This window comes from Diadema antillarum, unplaced genomic scaffold (assembly GCF_040938485.1).
Source record: "Diadema antillarum isolate AM-2024a unplaced genomic scaffold, OU_Dant_1.0 scf00000103, whole genome shotgun sequence".
Lineage (NCBI taxonomy): Eukaryota > Metazoa > Echinodermata > Echinoidea > Diadematoida > Diadematidae > Diadema > Diadema antillarum.
In genome coordinates this window covers 7,051,896-7,071,403 of record NW_027270992.1, presented here as the reverse complement: position 1 = coordinate 7,071,403, position 19,508 = coordinate 7,051,896, and the positions used below count along the sequence as shown (strand labels likewise).

General features: G+C 39.8%; 2 protein-coding genes across 2 annotated transcripts in view; one reads left to right on the top strand and one right to left on the bottom strand.

Annotated features, from left to right (window-relative positions):
* LOC139719051 (uncharacterized) overlaps positions 1 to 6,833 on the top strand; it is a 93,485-nt gene extending 86,652 nt beyond the window's left edge. Inside the window, exons 13-16 of the mRNA XM_071630493.1 lie at positions 73 to 198; positions 2,325 to 2,372; positions 3,060 to 4,125; positions 6,353 to 6,833. Of these exons, the coding sequence (XP_071486594.1) occupies positions 73 to 198; positions 2,325 to 2,372; positions 3,060 to 4,109 (1,224 nt within the window). The 3' untranslated portion in view covers positions 4,110 to 4,125; positions 6,353 to 6,833. The remainder of the gene's footprint in view (positions 1 to 72; positions 199 to 2,324; positions 2,373 to 3,059; positions 4,126 to 6,352) is intronic.
* A 4,926-nt stretch (positions 6,834 to 11,759) lies between these two features.
* LOC139718971 (protein mago nashi homolog) lies at positions 11,760 to 19,116 on the bottom strand. Its single transcript, XM_071630415.1, has 3 exons — positions 19,102 to 19,116; positions 17,702 to 17,895; positions 11,760 to 14,289 (listed from the first exon to the last, which is right to left on the bottom strand). The coding sequence occupies exons 1-3, from the start codon at positions 19,114 to 19,116 to the stop codon at positions 14,190 to 14,192; spliced, it is 309 nt and encodes a 102-aa protein (XP_071486516.1). The 3' UTR covers positions 11,760 to 14,189.
* Positions 19,117 to 19,508: the final 392 nt, after the last annotated feature.

Sequence of the window (19,508 nt, the reverse complement as noted above, 5' to 3'; positions counted from 1 at the left end):
ACAATGTAGTATCAGCAGTTCCCAGGACCTCATTTTAATGGTATTTCACCATGTCTTCTCTCCACCTACCAGAAAGCTGAGGAGGAGAGGAAGAAGCAGGAGGAGATTGCCAAGAGGCAGGAGGAGCTAGCGAAGCAGGAGGCTGAGCTGGCTGCCAAGCACAAGAAGGAGGAGGAGGAGAGGGATGCAAGGAGGAGGGTGAGTCGACCTTCTCCTCTCTCATCTTATCTGGACACCAGCGGGGTTTTGGCCACTTTACCACACTTTGCCACCTGAAAAAGTGCAAAGATGATACATGTTTAAGTTGACTTTCACTGCCCAAAAGAGTGCAATGCTGTTAATCTGTGCTGAAGTTGATTTTAGTAGAAAGCTGTAACATCTTCATTTGATTTCATTTTACTTGATTTGAAGATACGTTAAAGACCCAGTATATGGGGTTTCATGGGTTTTCATAAAATGATTCTACTAGGAGCATAGTTTCTAAATTGCCAAGTCTTAGCATGATTTTGCTTGTGCAAACACTGATGGAAGAGTTGTAAATCAATATCATCATAAAACGTTACCATGTGAAACTTTTGAGAAAGTCCTGGGCCCCGTTTCATAAAAAGTTGATATGATAGCAACTCTTGCTGGGATGACAATTGTCATGGTAATGGCAAGAATCCAGCTCCCTGATTGGCTGTTGCTATTGGAAGTTGCCATTCCAGCAAGAGTTGCTATCCTGACATCTTTTATGAAATGGGGCCCTGTACTCTCTCTGCATACATCCAAGTTAATGAAATTGTCACCTCTCTAGACGTTTGAGTTGAACTGTAAAAGTCACATTGAACATTGAAGTGGCATTTCACCCTAAATCAGTGAGGTAATAAAATGGAAACAGCTATGTTTTTTTCAACCCATGCTCAACCCATGGGGCATGCACAAACTGGGTCACCACAACTGGAAAGGTGGTAACTGTGCCTAACAAAACTCCTCAGTCCTCTGTGTTCCCCCAGTTGTATGGCCTGACTTTGACAAACTGTTTTATGGGCAATTGCTTCATCCTCCCCCATCCCTTTCCCAATCTTACAAAAATAGAAGTGTAGTTTTGCATCCCATTTCATAAAAAGATGTTGGGGTTGCAACTCGTGCCAGAATAATGACATCTCGTAGCAGCAGCCAATCAGGAAGCAGGATTCTTGTCATCACCATGACACTTGCCACTGCAGCAAGAGTTGCTATCGTAGCAACTTTTTATGAAATGGGGCCCATGTTGTGAAAGTGAGATGGAACGGGATGTGCTAGCGAAGCTCCACTTCCCCACGAAGGCCGCTCTGATAAAATGGGGGATTTAGGAAGATTATGTACTCCCTGATTCATGGACAATTGATGCCGTCTTGACATCTGTGTGACACAGCAAAGGAAAAAAAAAAAAAACACACACACACACACACACACACTATAGAGGATGATGAATACAAGGCCAAACAGCACCAGAAGCAGGTTGAATAATGAATAGAATTATGCATGCCAAGGACAGTGGGCTGTGAGCAGAGCAGGTGGGAAAATTCAGCTCCTTTATCATCCCCAAGGTTGAGAAGTAGGAGCTGCGTTTATTGCTGGAATTCTGTTCGTTTCTCTTCCAGGTTGTTTGGGGCCAGTATACACATGATGTCTCTGGTATTTTCATAATGATAGTGAGAATGATAGTAATGATAATGTAATGATGATGATGATGATGATGATGATGATGATGATGATGATGATGATGATGATGATAATGATAATATCAACAAGGACAATATCATAAAATAGATAATTATGATAGTAATGATAATGTAAAAGATATTATCATGGACAGTATCAAAAATGAAACACTTCCAATATTTGTGGTGTTGTCATTCTATTTTTCATTTTCATGATGATGATGACAATAAACTATTGCTATCTAGCATGATTTTTTGAGCCAGCAAGGACCCAGCTTGTGAAAGCTAGTCACTTGTTACAAACGATGCCATCTTCTACCTTTCTGAGATGGAAATATTGCAGTTTGATGAATTGACATATAGCATATTGCCCTATCCATCGGGTCATGTGGAGCCACTGCAGAATTGTGGATATGACTCCCGACTCCCAGTCGGAGGATCCATGTTCAAATCTAGCTGAGTGCTAATGTCCTTGGGCGAGATATTTTTATCCACAATGCCATCTCAGTCCAGGTGTATAAAAATGGGTACCTGGCAATGCTAGGGTAATAACAATGGCAGGACCCTCTGGTATGCCCTGGTCGTAAAAATCACAGGAGGACAATGTATCATGTGTGTCATCTTTTCTTTTCTGTACAGAGAGTTGATGAGATCATGAAGAGGGCGAGAAGAGGAGCTCAGAACAAGGTGAGCATGGAAATTGTAACATAGAATGAGAACAGTGGGTCAGTGAACTGTGAACCCGTTGAAGACGGATTGATTTTGCTGCAACATACATTTCCCATAGACACCTGCCTGAGTATACTCGGGATTCGTCGTCAACGGGTTAAAAAGTATGTGCTACCAGGGTTGTGTTGTTGATATAATGGCTGCTTTTTCACCAGTTGCATCTCATTAGATCTGTCATTTGCAAAAAAGAGTTCTTTCACGCTGCACCATGTAACATTTCTATACCCCGTAAGATCTCTGGAGAGTACTCTGCTTTGTTTGTAGTGTTTGCCCTTTTTTCACCCAGAAGTACTGTAGCTACTGATTATGTGAAAGTAGCAGTTTCTGTGGTTGCCTGTTGTCCCCTACAACTACTGTAGCGGCAAAAACTGGAAAGGAAATCTGCTTTCTCTTGCTTGATGTCTCATTGGCTTCTCTATCAACTTCCGTTCTTTGCTTTTTTTCTGTCATTTGAACCGAGTCTTTTAGGATTGAGGTTCAAAAAGATCTTATGACATACAGTATACCTCTTAAATCTTTTGGGACACTTCTTACCTGTGAAGACTTGGTAGTGGTTGTATGGTATAATGTGTGCAGAAATGAAGAAACTGATGATAATTTGGTGTATGTGATTTCAGGCAAAATATATGACTTTCTTCTTTTCAGGATGAAAACTCCCAGCCTGGCTCACCAGATAGTGAGAAAAGCTCAGATGGTGCTGCAGATCACAAGACGAACGGCATCAGCTCCTCGAGCATGCTCCTCAACGACAAATACCGCCATCTACTGAGTGGCAACAGAGGCATCGGTAGCAACCCGGTTTCAGGTGATGATGACAGCGCGGAGGAAGGGGACCAAGGGCAGGGGGAGGCCAGTGATGCGGCGGCCGCGGCGACCGTCTCCGAGGCGCAGAATGGCGTGGAGGAGAGCGGCCCGCCGGCAGCCGAGCTGGAAGTGGGTGGTGGTGGTGACACTAACACTGCATCGCTAACTAACTCAGAAGATGCTAACCAGGGTGATGGGAACATTATGGGTGGAGGGGATGCTGATAGGGAAGCTGCCAAGGAGGAGGAGGAGAAGGAGGAGGAGGAGAAAGAGAAGATGAAAGAGGATGAGAATGAGAAGGAAGTTGAGGAAGATGGCACCAGCGTTGATGCTCTAGCGTCTCATGAGGGGGAAGAATCATCAACCGATGTTCAAGAGTCATCAGCTGATGTTCAAGAGTCATCAGCTGATGTTCAAGAGTCATCAAGTGATGTCCAAGAGTCATCAGCTGATGTTCAAGATGGCACTGCCGTTGACATGGTAACCAGTGATGCGGATGGAGAACAAATAGCAGAAGAGCCAGGCAGCAAAGAGAAGGCAGTTGAGGAGAAGCCAGTGGACAATGGCCCTCTAGAAGCACCGAGTATACCAGAGATCTTGGATGCTGATGAGAAAACAGACTTACTAGAGAATGCCAATAATGGTCAAATGGACCAAGACTCCAATCTTGTAATAGACCCCAAGGGAACTATGGGTGCGCCGCTACTTATAGAAGCTCCAGCGGCCAAAACTGAAATAGAGATAACCAATGGTGAGGGCGGGCAACACGAGGAGGACGGACCGGAGCTGGAGGCCAGTCTGAAGGTTGGGGTCAAGCTCGCCCAGAGCCCAGAGGATTCTGGGATTGAAGGCAACGGCCAATCAGGGGCTGTGCTGACCAGTGAGATCTGATGTGCCTAAAACAGAGGTATGTCTCACAGACCATGTTCCTTCTTTATACCGCGAGGTTATCTCATAGGGGACTGCCTGCATTTGGCAGTGAGTCCGAAGTGGATATCAACCCGGAGAAAATATCACATAGGAATGGATGAAAGGAATGACAAAATCCTTCTCATCAATGTGTTTGAGAGCAGACAATATTAACATGTAAAGTCATGCAGAGTTTGGATTTTGTTTACTTCGCTTGTGCCATATTATATTCATGCCATGTAGCCATTCATTCATGAATCATCTATTAACTCATTGGCTTTGTCATTTTAATATACAGATGTGGTAAATTCATAGTGTACAGTCAAACCTGTCTATAGCGGCCACCCAAGGGATACGGGAAAAGTGGCCGTTATAGACAGGTGGCCGCTATAGACAGGTAATCCAACTTTGTTTGCATTGCCTACATGTACATGTATCATCGTTGTATACATATACATGTACATGTATGTGTGATCATGCATAGAACAATGCCGGTGCACAGTCATGAAGAAAGCTTAACACTAGTGCATTATTGTGATTGAATAAGTGATGAATGCAACGGTGGCGATCACTGAACGTTGCCCAGAAATGACTGGCACGGCTAAAAAGCAGAAAAAACACCCTGAATTATCGGCTCGGCTACGGCTGCATCGGGTTTTTGGCCGCTATAGACAGGTTAAAATCTACCGCGGAAAACAAAATTTGTGGCCGCTGGCCGCGTTAGACAGGTGGCCGCTATACACAGGGTCTTTAACACGGCTTTTCTCTCGGGGGGATTTTTCAGTGGCCGCTATAGACAGGTGGCCGCTATAGAGAGGTGGCCGCTAAGGCAGGTTTGACTGTATTTCGTTATTTGTTTCTTCAGCCATCCATTCATTGCTTGAGTGTAATCATTCTTCATGCCATTTTAAAAGCATCTAACACATATACATATACTGTATACGCCATATATTTCGCGAGTCTAAATTTTCGCAAATCAGGAATTCCCGACGATTTTGCAAGTGGTTGAATTTGCGATCGTGGAGTCCTGTACTGAACAGAGAAGTGTACATGCGTACATCACATTCACATCGGGATCAGAGTCAATATTTTTGCGTGTCTTTAATTTCGCAAATAGCACCTGAGTCGCGAAATTCGCGAAAATAAAAACCTCGCGAAATATTCGGCGTATACAGTATATCCTATATGATCACAGAGAGGTATCTGTACATGAACAGTAGGCATACTGACTTTATGAGGGTTTGGTTACGGGAGAATACACCCGAACGAAAAACCTATTTTGTGCAGGTGAATTGCAGCAGAAAGAAACAGATGGCAGTAGCCGTGCGCAAGGACAGACAAGTATTATTAAGGATGTTATGAAGAGTTTGATGTTAGTAAATCATCTCATCATTAATTCAGTAGACAAGTCTGAAAAAGGCATCCTGGTCACATTGGCATGACACAAAACTTGGTTTCATGTGCGATGTATCACATATTTAGTTCTTTCTTTAAGAGATAACTTTTCCCGTGACTGATCTCCATCCTTCAATCCCAAGAAATTTGACTCTTATTGTTTCATACAAATTATGAAAAATGTGTTTATATACCATGCATCTGCATATGCAAGTATACAATAGATTCCATATATTAAATACAATTATATTATGCATGCACTCACAACTCATGAATTGACAAGTTACAGTGTTAACCCAATATCACATTCATTGACCAAAGATGCAGATGCTCAATTATGGGAACAGCCACAACCTTGGTAATATTTGTCCGATGTCACAAGAACCCTCTCTCATCGCTTTATCATAGTGTCATTGCTGTCACCACCGTCATTCAAAGAAATGTCCAATTTTCAATTACTGCTATACCATAGCAGAGAGTGTAGCACTACTTCTGTTTTTGTAGGGTGAAGTCAATTTTGCCAGTATTTTTTACTTGTGTGTACATTTGTTGAAGTTTTACTGTGTGCCATCTGTTTTGTAAGGAATGGATTTTCACATCGCAATGAAATTATGAAGTAATGACATAGTATCGTGGAGTGGAAAAGACGAGTGATGCTAAAACGTTTTCTTATTGATATGACCCAAGGGGGAGAGATAAAGAAGTCCTTTGTCTCTGTAGTAACCCAGAGAAAAACAGTGTTGCATGTAATTCTTTCACATCTTTATCGTAACATATTAACATTTTGTTTGCTCACGTTCTCTCTCTACCCACTGTCCAATGAATTCCAGAATCTCATTGATGACATGGCAGGGCAGCTTGCAGCGTGGACATCTCCATCCAGTCACCACCAGCCTGCTCCCTGCTGGAGGCGCCTCCCCATTGGCTGAGCATCCGGAGAGCTCCGCCCACTCGTGGGAGGCGGCCACATTACAATGCCCCACCCCCCTCATCCCCCCTGCCTCCTGATCTGACAGCATGCGTAGTGTAATGTGTACATATCTATATATATGACATACGGAAGACCGTTGTATTAGCACTGTACGTACGATATACACTGTATGGACTTGGGCGCAGATGGAGATTTTTTTCTTCTCTCAGCGAGAAGTGACGTTGATGGAGTATCTCCTCCAAATACTGCACTTCTCCGCTGTCAAAAGACACAAGTTGCTAGAGAAAGCTTGGCTCCATGTGAGAGCAATTTTCCCAGCCACATGAGCTTGGCATATCAATGCATGAGTAAAAATATTACTCCCCTTCCCACCTCCCCCCACCCCCACACACACAAACACACACACACACACTTTATCAGAAGTATGATTTCTCACATGTTGCCATCTTCATTTGGGAGACAAAGATAGACAGAAATCAAATAAGATCACTCCCCCTCCCCTCACTTTCCTCAGCATCACAATTTCTTTTTTACATCAAACTGCCATCACTTTTATTTTTTGTATTTTAATTAATTTATTGCAATTGGACAAAATATTGCTGTGGTCAGTCATTAAGAAATGATAACAAAACCAAAGCAGTTTTTTCTCCTTCTTACACCACTAATTTCTCTGATTACTCCCCCTTCCCCTCCCCCCCCAAAAAAAAAAAATATGCTCCCAAACTATGTTTTTCATTCTTTATCCTGGTGTTTGTGTGGCAACTCTGCCACGAGATAGATGATGATATTGTCAGCGGAGGTGATATTCGAAGGAGAGGATATTCTTCGTTATTTTTTATTTTCTGCCGTACTCTAGCAACGTGTGCCTTCATTCCCGGCGTGTGAGAGGCGCTGCCGTTTTGGACATATGTCGCGTATGTACATACTTAGACGCAGCGAACGGAGAGAATGATATTGTAAAGGTTTAAACAAACGAAAAAAAAAATTGCATTGATTTAGTGGTGAATAATCTCGGAGTAATCTCAGTAAGTCACAACTTGTACCATACACCCAGTAGAGGCAGAAATATATGTAGTGTAGTCTTATCTACTAATTAAGTGCCATGATATGATATCAGATATAATTGGTATGCACTCTATGTCAGTGATATGGAGAAAGGGGTTGATCAAAATGATGCATTATGAAAGCTATACATTGGCAAGAAATAACATGGCGTAATGTAAGGTGACAAAATGAAACTAATTCTGTATACTTGATGCAATTTTATCATTGATTGAAGAGATACTTCCTTTCTCTCATTTCTATTTAAACGACAGCGAAAATAAGAAATCTACTGAAGTACGCACACGTGATGATCTTGTCGAGAATTTGCATCTGCTTTTCGCTAGAGTGAGGTGTTGTTGCGTATGTTCTTTTTACGAATGTGCAAAATGGTGTTGAGAACTGTAGAGTGTTGTGTCAAGAGATTATATCATCCGATTTCGTTTCCACGAATATATTCCCCGAATGTAAATGCATTGTTTATCTTGACTACCCATTCTAGTTATGATTGTGTGAATTGAAGAAAAGTTGTAACGGTGACAGTAGCAAAATTAACAATTTTCGACTCTTAAGGGGTCGGTTTACATATTGGCAAGAAATGACATGACTGTAGCACTTGTGTGTATCATATTTTGTTGATGCTAAAGGAATTCCAATTCAGCACAAAGCTACTTAATGAAGCTGATGATCAATGCGGTAATGTAGTGCCGATATGTAACTACTTAACAAATATTGATCTATTATACTGGCATAGCTCTCGTGGGACGCTGCAAAAAAAACTTATGAAATTCTCAGCGAGTTCTGAAACTGTTCGAGGACCCCCATCTAACCATGCAGTAGGGAGCATTACAACGTCATATATCTGGTTGAATTCTGTGTCCTTTTTGTTGTTGGGGGGGGGGGGGGGGAGGGGGAGGGGCTTAACAGTCTTTAGCGAGTAGTAAAGAGGAAGACTTGGTATTTTAATTCAAATACAGAGACAGCTTGAAATTTCCAGTGATTTGGGTCCCTAATCCAGGATACCTTTTTTTTTTTTCATTCTCTCTTGTTGGCTTTTGGTTTTCTTTTTTTTCTTTATTATTTTCTTAATTTTAAAAGAAATTTTAAAGATCTCAGGATGTTTTATGGATGTGCTATGATAGGAAATCACAGTGATGCAAATAATGAGAGTATGAAGTATGCTGTTACTGCTGATTTTAGTGTGGGGATGACTTGTAGGGCAACGCATAAAAGTTTAAGTAGCCACTTCTTATGAAGCCCAGTATTATATACGGTGATACTCTTTTCTTGGTTTTCTTTTTTATTTCCTTGGTTTCCTTCCTTTTCATGGTTTTCTTTTTTTCTAAGCCTGGATTTGGTTCCTATTGTAATTACTCCATTTATTTCAGAGCCTATTTGTTTTTGTTTTTTTTTCTTCTAGTGGATGGATGGAATCGCGATTTCACGAGAGGAAAACATTTGTTAACAATTTATTTCCTGTATTTACGAATTTGTGATCTGATATGTTCCCGATATTTGTGTTCTTTTTTGTATGTACTGCATGTGAATGTCTATATCATATTAAGTTATTTATGTTTTATCGAAGTGAGATTCTATTGTGCTTAAGTATAAATACTCAAAGCTTACTCAATCACACTGTCTGTGGATAAAGAGTGTGAGTCATGTTGGGTAGTGGAGAATTAGATAAAAAGAATCAAACAACTGTAAATCTCAAGAGTTATTTTAGGCATTCATGCATCAGAATTTGCTTTTTTTGTTTTCATTTTTTATTATTTTTTATAAGCTTTTACCAAAAGAACAATGTTTGACAGTCACATATTTTCCCAGGCACGAATTCATGTGGAGATGTCACACTGTCACTTCAGTATGCAGGTGTATGTGTCCAGCTGCGTAAAGTTGAAGATGAGCAGTACAAGTTTTCTTGAATTTTTACCATAAACATCATTGTTCTCTGTGTAATCTGGTGTAAAATGCCTTATCATCTGCCAAGACTGGTACTGACAGCGAAGTGCTGTGAATATTGAGGTGTGCTGATTTAGACTGAATTATTGCTGTTAGAGGGGTTGTACCTGTTTGTCTCTTTTTTTTGGGGGGGGGGGGGGGGGGTTGGGGAAGGGAATAATGGAAGGAGTGGGGATCATAATACGGTTTACGGAGATTCGCTGAAACCAAGAAGTTACGTGCACTTGCGCATTCCTGCAGATAGGTACTAGAATCAGCAATGTCCATTGAAGGCATTATGTATGTGTTTATTGTTTGTTAGTTGTTGTTTTTTTTTGGGGGGGGTTTACCATTTTAAGGAGATTTATTAGGTGTTTCTTCCTCGGTAGCATGAACATTTATCTTACTATATAGCAATGGAACAAAAGATAATATATTGAGCATGGACTGGGAAATGTAAACAGCGCCAAGTGACATGTAGAACATGCCACAATTTTTACTTGCATAAAGCTTTGAACTTCCTTGTCCATGCCCACTTCGGTGGTTGTTGGTTAGTGTGGTAATGTATAGGGTTTCAGAAGAATTAAAAAAGAAAATCAACTGATTCACACATGTATAGATGAAGTGAAGTGGGAGTATGCAGTTGCACGGCACAGTTTGATATTTGCTATGTAACTTCTACTAGAAATTGCTTATATTCAATCTCGTGTACCAAGTGAGTGATATTTGTATATGTATACAAAAGAACGAAAAAAAAAAAGCTACATTTATTTACACCAGTGTCACGTGGTATGCATAATGCATGTGAGCGAAGGGAAGGCGACTTGAATTATTAACGAGCGGAGAAGTGATGTTATTGAATGAAGATTTAACCAGTGCAACATGTCCAGTAGTGAATTCAAACAAAAGCCCATCTCTGTCCGTCTCTTATTTCTGAATCCTGTTCTATCTTCTTGTGATACCTTTCCCTTTTTTTCCCTCTTCGTTGTTGTCATCACATCATGTAGCCTCATCGCAGGCTGCTGCGTATCATTATTATTATTATTATTATGATAATTATTATCGAGAGAATGATAAAAAGCTTTGTTTCTTGTTAAAGAGAAATAAAAATCATTATTATGGAAAATGCCACCCTGCCTGTTATTTTTGTGTGAGCTTTCAGAGTTATGTTTCAGTATCCGTATGTATAACTGTATACCTAAATAAGCAATTAATTTAAAACTATGTGTGTGTGTGTGTGTGTGTGTGCATGTTGACCGACCAGGGCCCTGTTTTGTCAAAAGATATAATCGATTTTAAATTTCCTTAACACACAGACTGCCATAGACTCGTGATTGAAATTAACTACAGCGTATATACAGTAATCAATTATAACTCTTCATAAAACAGGGCCCAGGGCCTGTTAAGATGCAATCAAACATAAGTCAGAAAATCAAACATACGGCAAGTATCGGCCGATCAGAAATGAGTGCAGTGTATATAGAGACCTAGCAGGACGTTTGATTTTTACCTATGCAAAGGAGGTTATGTTTTCATTGGCGTTGGTTTGTTTGTTTGTATGTGTGCAAAATAACTCAAAAAGTTGTGAACGGATTTGGATGAAACTTACAAGAAAGGCTGAGAATGACACAAGAAACAGATGATTGAACTTTGGTAGTGGTCCAGGGATTCTTCTGGATTTTATGAAGGATTTAAAATATTTTGGCAGGTAGGGTCAATGAACTCAAGATTCATACTGCACATTTTTTGAGGTTTGCATATTTGAACTAAAGTGCATGCACTAGTTTCTGCTAGAGTGAGGTGCTGCGCAGCTTGAAGTTCATGATGTAACAAAATGCTTCTACATGTATATTGGGAAATTGGGCGATTTTCAGCATGCATACATATGGCTGGAAAACAAGACCAGTGGTGGAAAAGAGCTGCTTGGTGGAGGTCCGTGCTCTCAGAGTGCTTCTCTAGTTTGACTTGTGTATGATCTCAACTTTTATGCAACAGGGCCCAAAACAGTGGAAACTCAATATAAAGAGATCTGCTGTAACAAAATGCCTGATAATAAACTAGTTTCTCTGGTCCCAATGAATGTATTTCCTTTGTTTTTTATTGTTTATTGACTACTGATATAACAAAATATCTGATATAAGGAACATATTTTCATGGTCCCAAGGATCTTTTTATACTGAATTTCCACTGTAGCTCCAGCATAATGCAAATCACAAGGGCTGAAAAATATAACAGTCTCTCTCCTAGAAAAATAATTGGATGCTATATTTGTGAATATCAGAATTAAACCCAAATATGTGAATTGAGGGAATGCCGCAATGTTAGTGGAACACATCTCGGCATACTTTGAGGCAAAATCGGACAATCCGTTTTAAAAGTACATGTACAGGTAAGAATTGTTAGTTATTGTACAACCATCACTGGATGAGAAAACCACCACACTTCGTGACTTCATGTGTGAATACCAATATAAAGAATATATAAAGTAAGCTCGACATATTTCCATATTTGAATGAAGAAAACGCTTGACTTACCTCTCAGAATGCAGGGGGAATACATTACCCTTAACACCTGTCGGTAACAGGCCGAGGGAATGAGCACTTTTCTTGTGAAATGAAATTTTGTTGAAATCTCTTTATATTTTCTTTATATCATTGTGCATACCCAACGTCACAAAATGCTGTAGTCTTGTCATCCAGTGAAAGCTGCACCACAACATTAGAAGTGCACAACTTTTAAATGGCTCATTCAATTTTTCTCAAAACTTTCACAGTTGTGTCCTACAAATGCCAAGGCACTGCATTCACTAAAACTGAAGCATATACTGTACTAGGAAAGAAATAATCAAGACAACAAATCACTTTGAACTTTGTTTAATCTCAAACAACTCTAACATCTACGTACACTATATGTACATCACATGATTTACATAATACTCCTAAATTGTGAAAATCATAAACGCTGAAATGAGAATGCAAAAAACTTAAAAACTGCAATAAAATCCTGAACTTTTGCCAGTGGGGTCGACACAATTCTTTGTTGTTGTTGTTGAGACAAATATACCCATAACACACGGACAATGATAGTTTATGTACGTACTAGCTTGTAGGTACTCATGCAGTGGGAACTAACTGAACACAACACAAGCTCAACATGAACTTTTTAAAGTTCAAGAAATGGACATGCACATGTATGAGCTATTGTAGGATACTTGGAATCATCTCTGAAAACTGCGGAATTTGAATTTGCTGGACACTGACAAGAAAAAGATAAAATCTGTTATAAACACACAACCATATACCACAGTCTTGGGGTCAGTCTTAATGTTAAACTCTTCTTTTTAAATCTATTGCAACCTCGAGCAGCCAGATGGCACAAGAGCTTAACCCCTGGAGGACGAGTCCCGAGTATACTTGGGCAAGTGTCCATAGGTAATGCATGTTGTAGCAAAATCGGACCGTCCCCAATGGCTTAAGGCTAAGGGAAGGCGTACCAAATGCCAAATGTTTTGCAGTGTTATAATTCTACTAAGTTTCTTGGAGTCAACTCATTCATGCAAAAAACTCGCGAAGGCACTGCCTCCCACGAACGAACATACAGTGTACAATATACAGTACAGCGGACTCCCGTTATAACGAAGTCCTCAGGACCGGCAGTTTTCTTTCGTTATATCGGAATTTCGTTATAACCGAACAAATAAACAACAGAAATACATAGAGTGGATGACATTGCACCCCAAATTTTTACTCTGTTATAACCGGAATTTCGTTATAACCGTTTTCGTTATAATGGGAGAGCACTGTATTGCTCACTTTCTGCTTGAACAGGGATAGCACTTACTTGGGGTTCTTGATTGAGAATTTAATCACTTGCAAAATCATCTAACAGGTCTCAATGCGTGATGTATAATGCTTGCAAAATACATGGCATATACAGTATACGGTAACTGTATGACATTTCTACAGTGTATTGTTCACTGAATTATACTCGGACTGTTCTTTTCTCTTCATTGATATTAAAACAAGGCACACACGGCTGCACCTACATGTAACAGGGGTCACTCGCATCCTACCAAACCACATCTTGCTGCAAGGGTGTTAATCAACATGGAATTTGGGTAAGGGGTGGCAAAAATAACCCACAATACGTTTGGAAAATTAAGAAAACAAAACAAAAACAAAAATGGAGGGAGAAATATCATATCATATGCATCGAGTGTGTCATGATGAACTCTGATGCAACTGAAGTCCATGGAACCCCTTTCCTGGTGAGAATACGCTTTTGAGTTTGCTGTCTCGGTGAGCTTCCCTGCGGCCTTCAGTCCTTCACCACGGATTTAGACGCATACAATTCGCGGTTGCAAGGGTTGATGAGTTTTCTGCTACAGTAACTTTCCGAGTTTGCCGTCTTTTTTCCATCGCTTCTACTTTAGGAGCCAGGATTTTCCCCCCTGACTTTCAAAGCAGAGACAACATCATTTTTTGCTCCCTTGGCTGTATTCCACAAAAAGATACAATCAAACATAAGTCAGGAAATCAAACATAAGTCAGATATCAGCCACTCAGAACTGAGTATTCAGAGGCTTGTGCTTGATTTTCAGATGTATGTCAGATCCCAGCTTTTTTTGCAATAGGTCACTTGGTCATGCAATGCTCCTCCCTTTCAAGTTTTACATTCCGACAATCTTTACCCCTCTGGGAAAACAGTCAACACAAAATGTCTTTCTTCCTGGAATGAGTAAGCACGGATGGTCCTTAGATGGGCTTGATCTTGAAGTGTAAGCCGATCAGTGAGAAGACCAGACACTTTAAGTCCTGGACCAGGTAGTAGAAGGTACGCAGACCCTCGGCATCTCTGCAGAGTGTTTGAATGGTGAGAGAGAAAATGGAACAGTATTAGTACTACATGTTTATTGGCTTTGACATCATTCCTGACATGTTTTGTGTGTGTGTGTGTGCCTCTGTTATCTATTTTGTTTGTTGAGGTCTCTGCTTATTAGCAATGCATACAATTACATCATCGAATTGGCCCCTATACTGCTCGCAGCTTTCCTTCTCGAAAGTTACTGAACCAATCATGGCTGCTCTAACATGTGCGCCTATGTGTTTATGTGTGCATTGCTTGTGTGTAAAATCGTTTGTTGCTTGAGGGGTAACATCTGTATAAATTATAGGTTTAGGTAGTTATTACATACACGATGTACATGTAAATAAGAGGATCACAAACGGAATCCTATTGCTCTCAAATGTGGTATCCCCCGGAAACCAGTTCACATCTTTGAACGTGGATAAGATATAATTACTGGTAAAAATCAACACATACTCCGTCAGTGCTTGAAAAATGATCATGACTATATCCTCATCTTATGCCATACTCTCAGGGTTAACAATCTCTGTACATTGCACACCACACATGCAGATCCTGCTAGATTTTGAAAGGATCATACTCCCTGGTCCACATCACACATGTGTTTAAAAATTCATAACTTTTCATTCAACAGATTATCCAATTTTCCTAAAAACTTTGCTGATGTGTTCCACTAATAATACTACATTCACTCAATCCACATGTATATTTGGGTTCCATTCCCCTTTAAAGCCACTGTTTACCACTGGGAGCAGTGATTAAACAAGGAAAAGTAGAAATTACGCGGTGCGTAACATATGTCCCCGCCGGAAGTAGCATTTTGTAACAAAATGTGCAATATAGGTAAAAAATCAAGGTCAAAGGTCAAAGAAGTCAAAGGTCAAAATTCTGTGTAGAAGTTTTGAAGCCCTCACCTAGTGCCATCACATAAAGCAAATGGAATCGAAATTGGGTTAGAAATGGCGAAGGAGTAGCATTTTGTAGCCAATGTACAATATAGGTCAAAAATCAAGGTCAAAGGTCAAAGAAGACAAAGGTCAAAATTCTATGTACAAGTTTTGAAGCCCTCACCTAGTGCTATCACATAAAGCAAACGGAATCGAAATCGGGTTAGAAATGGCGAAGGAGTAGCATTCTGTAGCAAAATGCACAATAAAGGTCAAAAATCAAGGTCAAAGGTCAAAGAAGTCAAAGGTCAAAATTCTGTGTAGAAGTTTTGAAGCCCTCAACTAGTGCCATCATATAAAGCAAACGGAATCGAAATCGGGTTAAAAATGGCGAAGGAGTAGCATTTCGTAGCAAAATGTACAATATAGGTCAAAAATCAAGGTCAAAGGTCAAAGAAGTCAAAGGTCAAAATTCTGTGTAGAAGTTTTGAAGCCCTCACCTAGTGCCATCACATAAAGCAAACGGAATCGAAATCGGGTTAGAAATGGCGAAGGAGTAGCATTTTGTAGCAAAATGTACAATATAGGTCAAAAAATCACGGTCAAAGGTCAAAGAAGTCAAAGGTCAAAATTCTGTGTAGAAGTTTTGAAGCCCTCACCTAGTGCCATCACATAAAGCAAACGGAATCGAAATCGGGTTAGAAATGGCGAAGGAGTAGCATTCTGTAGCAAAATGCACAATAAAGGTCAAAAATCAAGGTCAAAGGTCAAAGAAGTCAAAGGTCAAAATTCTGTGTAGAAGTTCTGAAGCCCTCAACTAGTGCCATCATATAAAGCAAACGGAATCGAAATCGGGTTAAAAATGGCGAAGGAGTAGCATTTCGTAGCAAAATGTACAATATAGGTCAAAAATCAAGGTCAAAGGTCAAAGAAGTCAAAGGTCAAAATTCTGTGTAGAAGTTTTGAAGCCCTCACCTAGTGCCATCACATAAAGCAAACGGAATCGAAATCGGGTTAGAAATGGCGAAGGAGTAGCATTTTGTAGCAAAATGTACAATATAGGTCAAAAAATCACGGTCAAAGGTCAAAGAAGTCAAAGGTCAAAATTCTGTGTAGAAGTTTTGAAGCCCTCACCTAGTGCCATCACATAAAGCAAACGGAATCGAAATCGGGTTAGAAATGGCGAAGGAGTAGCATTCTGTAGCAAAATGCACAATAAAGGTCAAAAATCAAGGTCAAAGGTCAAAGAAGTCAAAGGTCAAAATTCTGTGTAGAAGTTCTGAAGCCCTCAACTAGTGCCATCATATAAAGCAAACGGAATCGAAATCGGGTTAAAAATGGCGAAGGAGTAGCATTTCGTAGCAAAATGTACAATATAGGTCAAAAATCAAGGTCAAAGGTCAAAGAAGTCAAAGGTCAAAATTCTGTGTAGAAGTTTTGAAGCCCTCACCTAGTGCCATCACATAAAGCAAACGGAATCGAAATCGGGTTAGAAATGGCGAAGGAGTAGCATTTTGTAGCAAAATGTACAATATAGGTCAAAAAATCAAGGTCAAAGGTCAAAGAAGTCAAAGGTCAAAATTCTGTGTAGAAGTTTTGAAGCCCTCACCTAGTGCCATCACATAAAGCAAACGGAATCGAAATCGGGTTAGAAATGGCGAAGGAGTAGCATTTTGTAGCAAAATGTACAATACAGGTCAAAAATCAAGGTCAAAGGTCAAAGAAGTCAAAGGTCAAAATTCTGTGTAGAAGTTTTGAAGCCCTCACCTAGTGCCATCACATAAAGCAAACGGAATCGAAATCGGGTTAGAAATGGCGAAGGAGTAGCATTTTGTAGCAAAATGTACAATATAGGTCAAAGGTCAAGGTCAAAGGTCACGACTGAAATTCTGTGTAGAAGTTTCAAAGCTCCCATGTAGTGCTATCATATAAAGCAAACAGAATCAAAATTGGCTAATAAATGACAGAGAAGTAGCAAATTGAAGATTTTGATCACACACGGACGCACACACGGACACACGGACACACGGACGGACGGACGGACAGACGGACGGACGGACACACGGACACACACACGTACGGAGCCCGTTTCATAGTCCCCTGCTCGAACTCGTTCGGCGGGGACAAAAATGCTCAGTTATCACATCTGATGCATATGTACAATTCAGTTGTATAAAAAAAAAATCGTACCATAAAAAATTGTGCAATAAAGCCACAAATACAAGGAGTTATCACCTAATTTTCTAAATAAAGCCTAACTGTCGATGATTTATTCAGGAAAAAGAGTTTAATAAAACTGCTGTTATATTTTGCATATCTAAATTGATTATACTAATTAATATTTTTACATTAGTTTTCTCTATCCCTACCTCCCATTTCAAAACTATTTTCACGCACTAAAGCTGTTTGTTTGTTTGTTTTTTCATCTGCAAATGGTAAATAATGACTTTAAGCAGCAATAACAGTCCGATGATAAGCTATCGGTGCTCCAGGCTGTAAGTATATGTATGTACCTGCTGTTGTTGACGTCAATGAGAGATCCAAATTTGGTGGTGGCGAAGGAGATGTGCTCGTCGCCCATGACGATCTCCAGCTCCTGGCGACCGACGCGGTCCGGGGGCGGCCAAAGGGCGTCGTCTTCTTGCATGACTTCTGAGTCCTCCACGATGCGACGCAGCTCTTCAATCACCGCTTTGTGGACGAAAGCCTGGTTTGGGGGGGGGGGATTTATGGAGTTTAACAGGAAATTGTTATGAAGTGAGATTTGCATTTGTTTGTGAGAAGGAACGGGACACTGATTTGTTTGCCCTTTTCTTTGCTTTGATTTATAAGTGTAGGGCCTATTTGATATCTACAATGTGTACAATTGTATGTGAAAGAAATATTGCATGAGACTATTTCAGAACACATGCAAGATACTAATAACAGTGGGATCTGTGCTTCCTTGAATTCTCGAAGAACTTAATGCTGCCAGATGTTGATAATTTATTACCTCATTAAGACTGAAATAAAAATGAAGAATGGTCTTAGGGTTTGTTACGCTAAGTCTATGATACGCATAACCATCATACATACCAAGGGGCAGCAGCCATCATATAAAGTTTACAGCCATTAATCACAGCTTATCAAAGCTGCATGGATGTCTCTACAGCTGTATGTAAGTTGCTTTATTCACTTGGCATTTCATATACATGTAGGAGTGAAATGTCAATTAAGACTGCTAGCCAAAAGTGATATCCTAGCACATCTCTAATTACACTGTATCTACTCTCTGTTTCCAACTAGTGCTTCAACTTTCAGTTAATTGGCTCTTTCATGCACCTTCACTTCTCTACATGTCATGATAAAAACAAACAAACTAACAAACAAACTACAACAACAAAAGTCCCAAGACCAGTCAGGTGACAATCATAGGTCTACCGTTTTATTCTACAGTACATGTGTACTTCACATACTTAAAACAGCAATGTGTCTACAGAACATACTCTGACTACAATGAAATGGCAATACAGAGCACAAAAACAACAATCTCTACTATCAAATAACTTTCATTAGTCATTGACAGACTACAGTATTGATCATACTACTAACACTATAATAAATAATGGTGAAATCTGGATTATCACTCACAGACATCACAAGCATAGTTAGAAATGTGCATGGCAAATATAAAAAAGAAAAGCCATATGAAGTCAAAACAGCTAACAAGAAATAACACACTTGAAAACAAGAAACAAAAACAACCCCTAAAACAATCCAAAATACAAAGTACTACTCCAGGTGGGCCCCGTTTTATCAAAAGCTAAAATCAATTTTAAATTTCCTTACCACACAGGCTGCCATAGACTCACAGTTGAAATCAACTATATCATCAATTTTAACTCTTCATAAAACATGGCCGAGCACTACTAACCTCTTTCCTGATCATCACATCGTTCTTGTAGTTGGAGTTGTTGGCGTACCGAAGTTTCCCTGAAAACAGATGAACAAGAATTGCATGATATCATACAGTCTGATTTTAATAACAAAATATGTTTTTATTTTTTTGCATAGTTTTCATTCTATATTGCAACTTCTCAGGTTGGGTATTGCTTGGCTGAGCAAACATGAACATAGAACCTGAAATGTAAGTGATTTCCTTAAAGTAGAAAGGACTTTGCTCTTTGTTCTGTTTCATTTCTCTCTCTTCAAATTCTTACATGACACCAATCTAGAAGTTGTAAAATACGGGGAATTCTAGAACATGTGCATGTACATGTATATGACAAAGAAGGTACAAAAAATTGACAGGAAATCATGGGTGGTTTCTTCAATTATTTC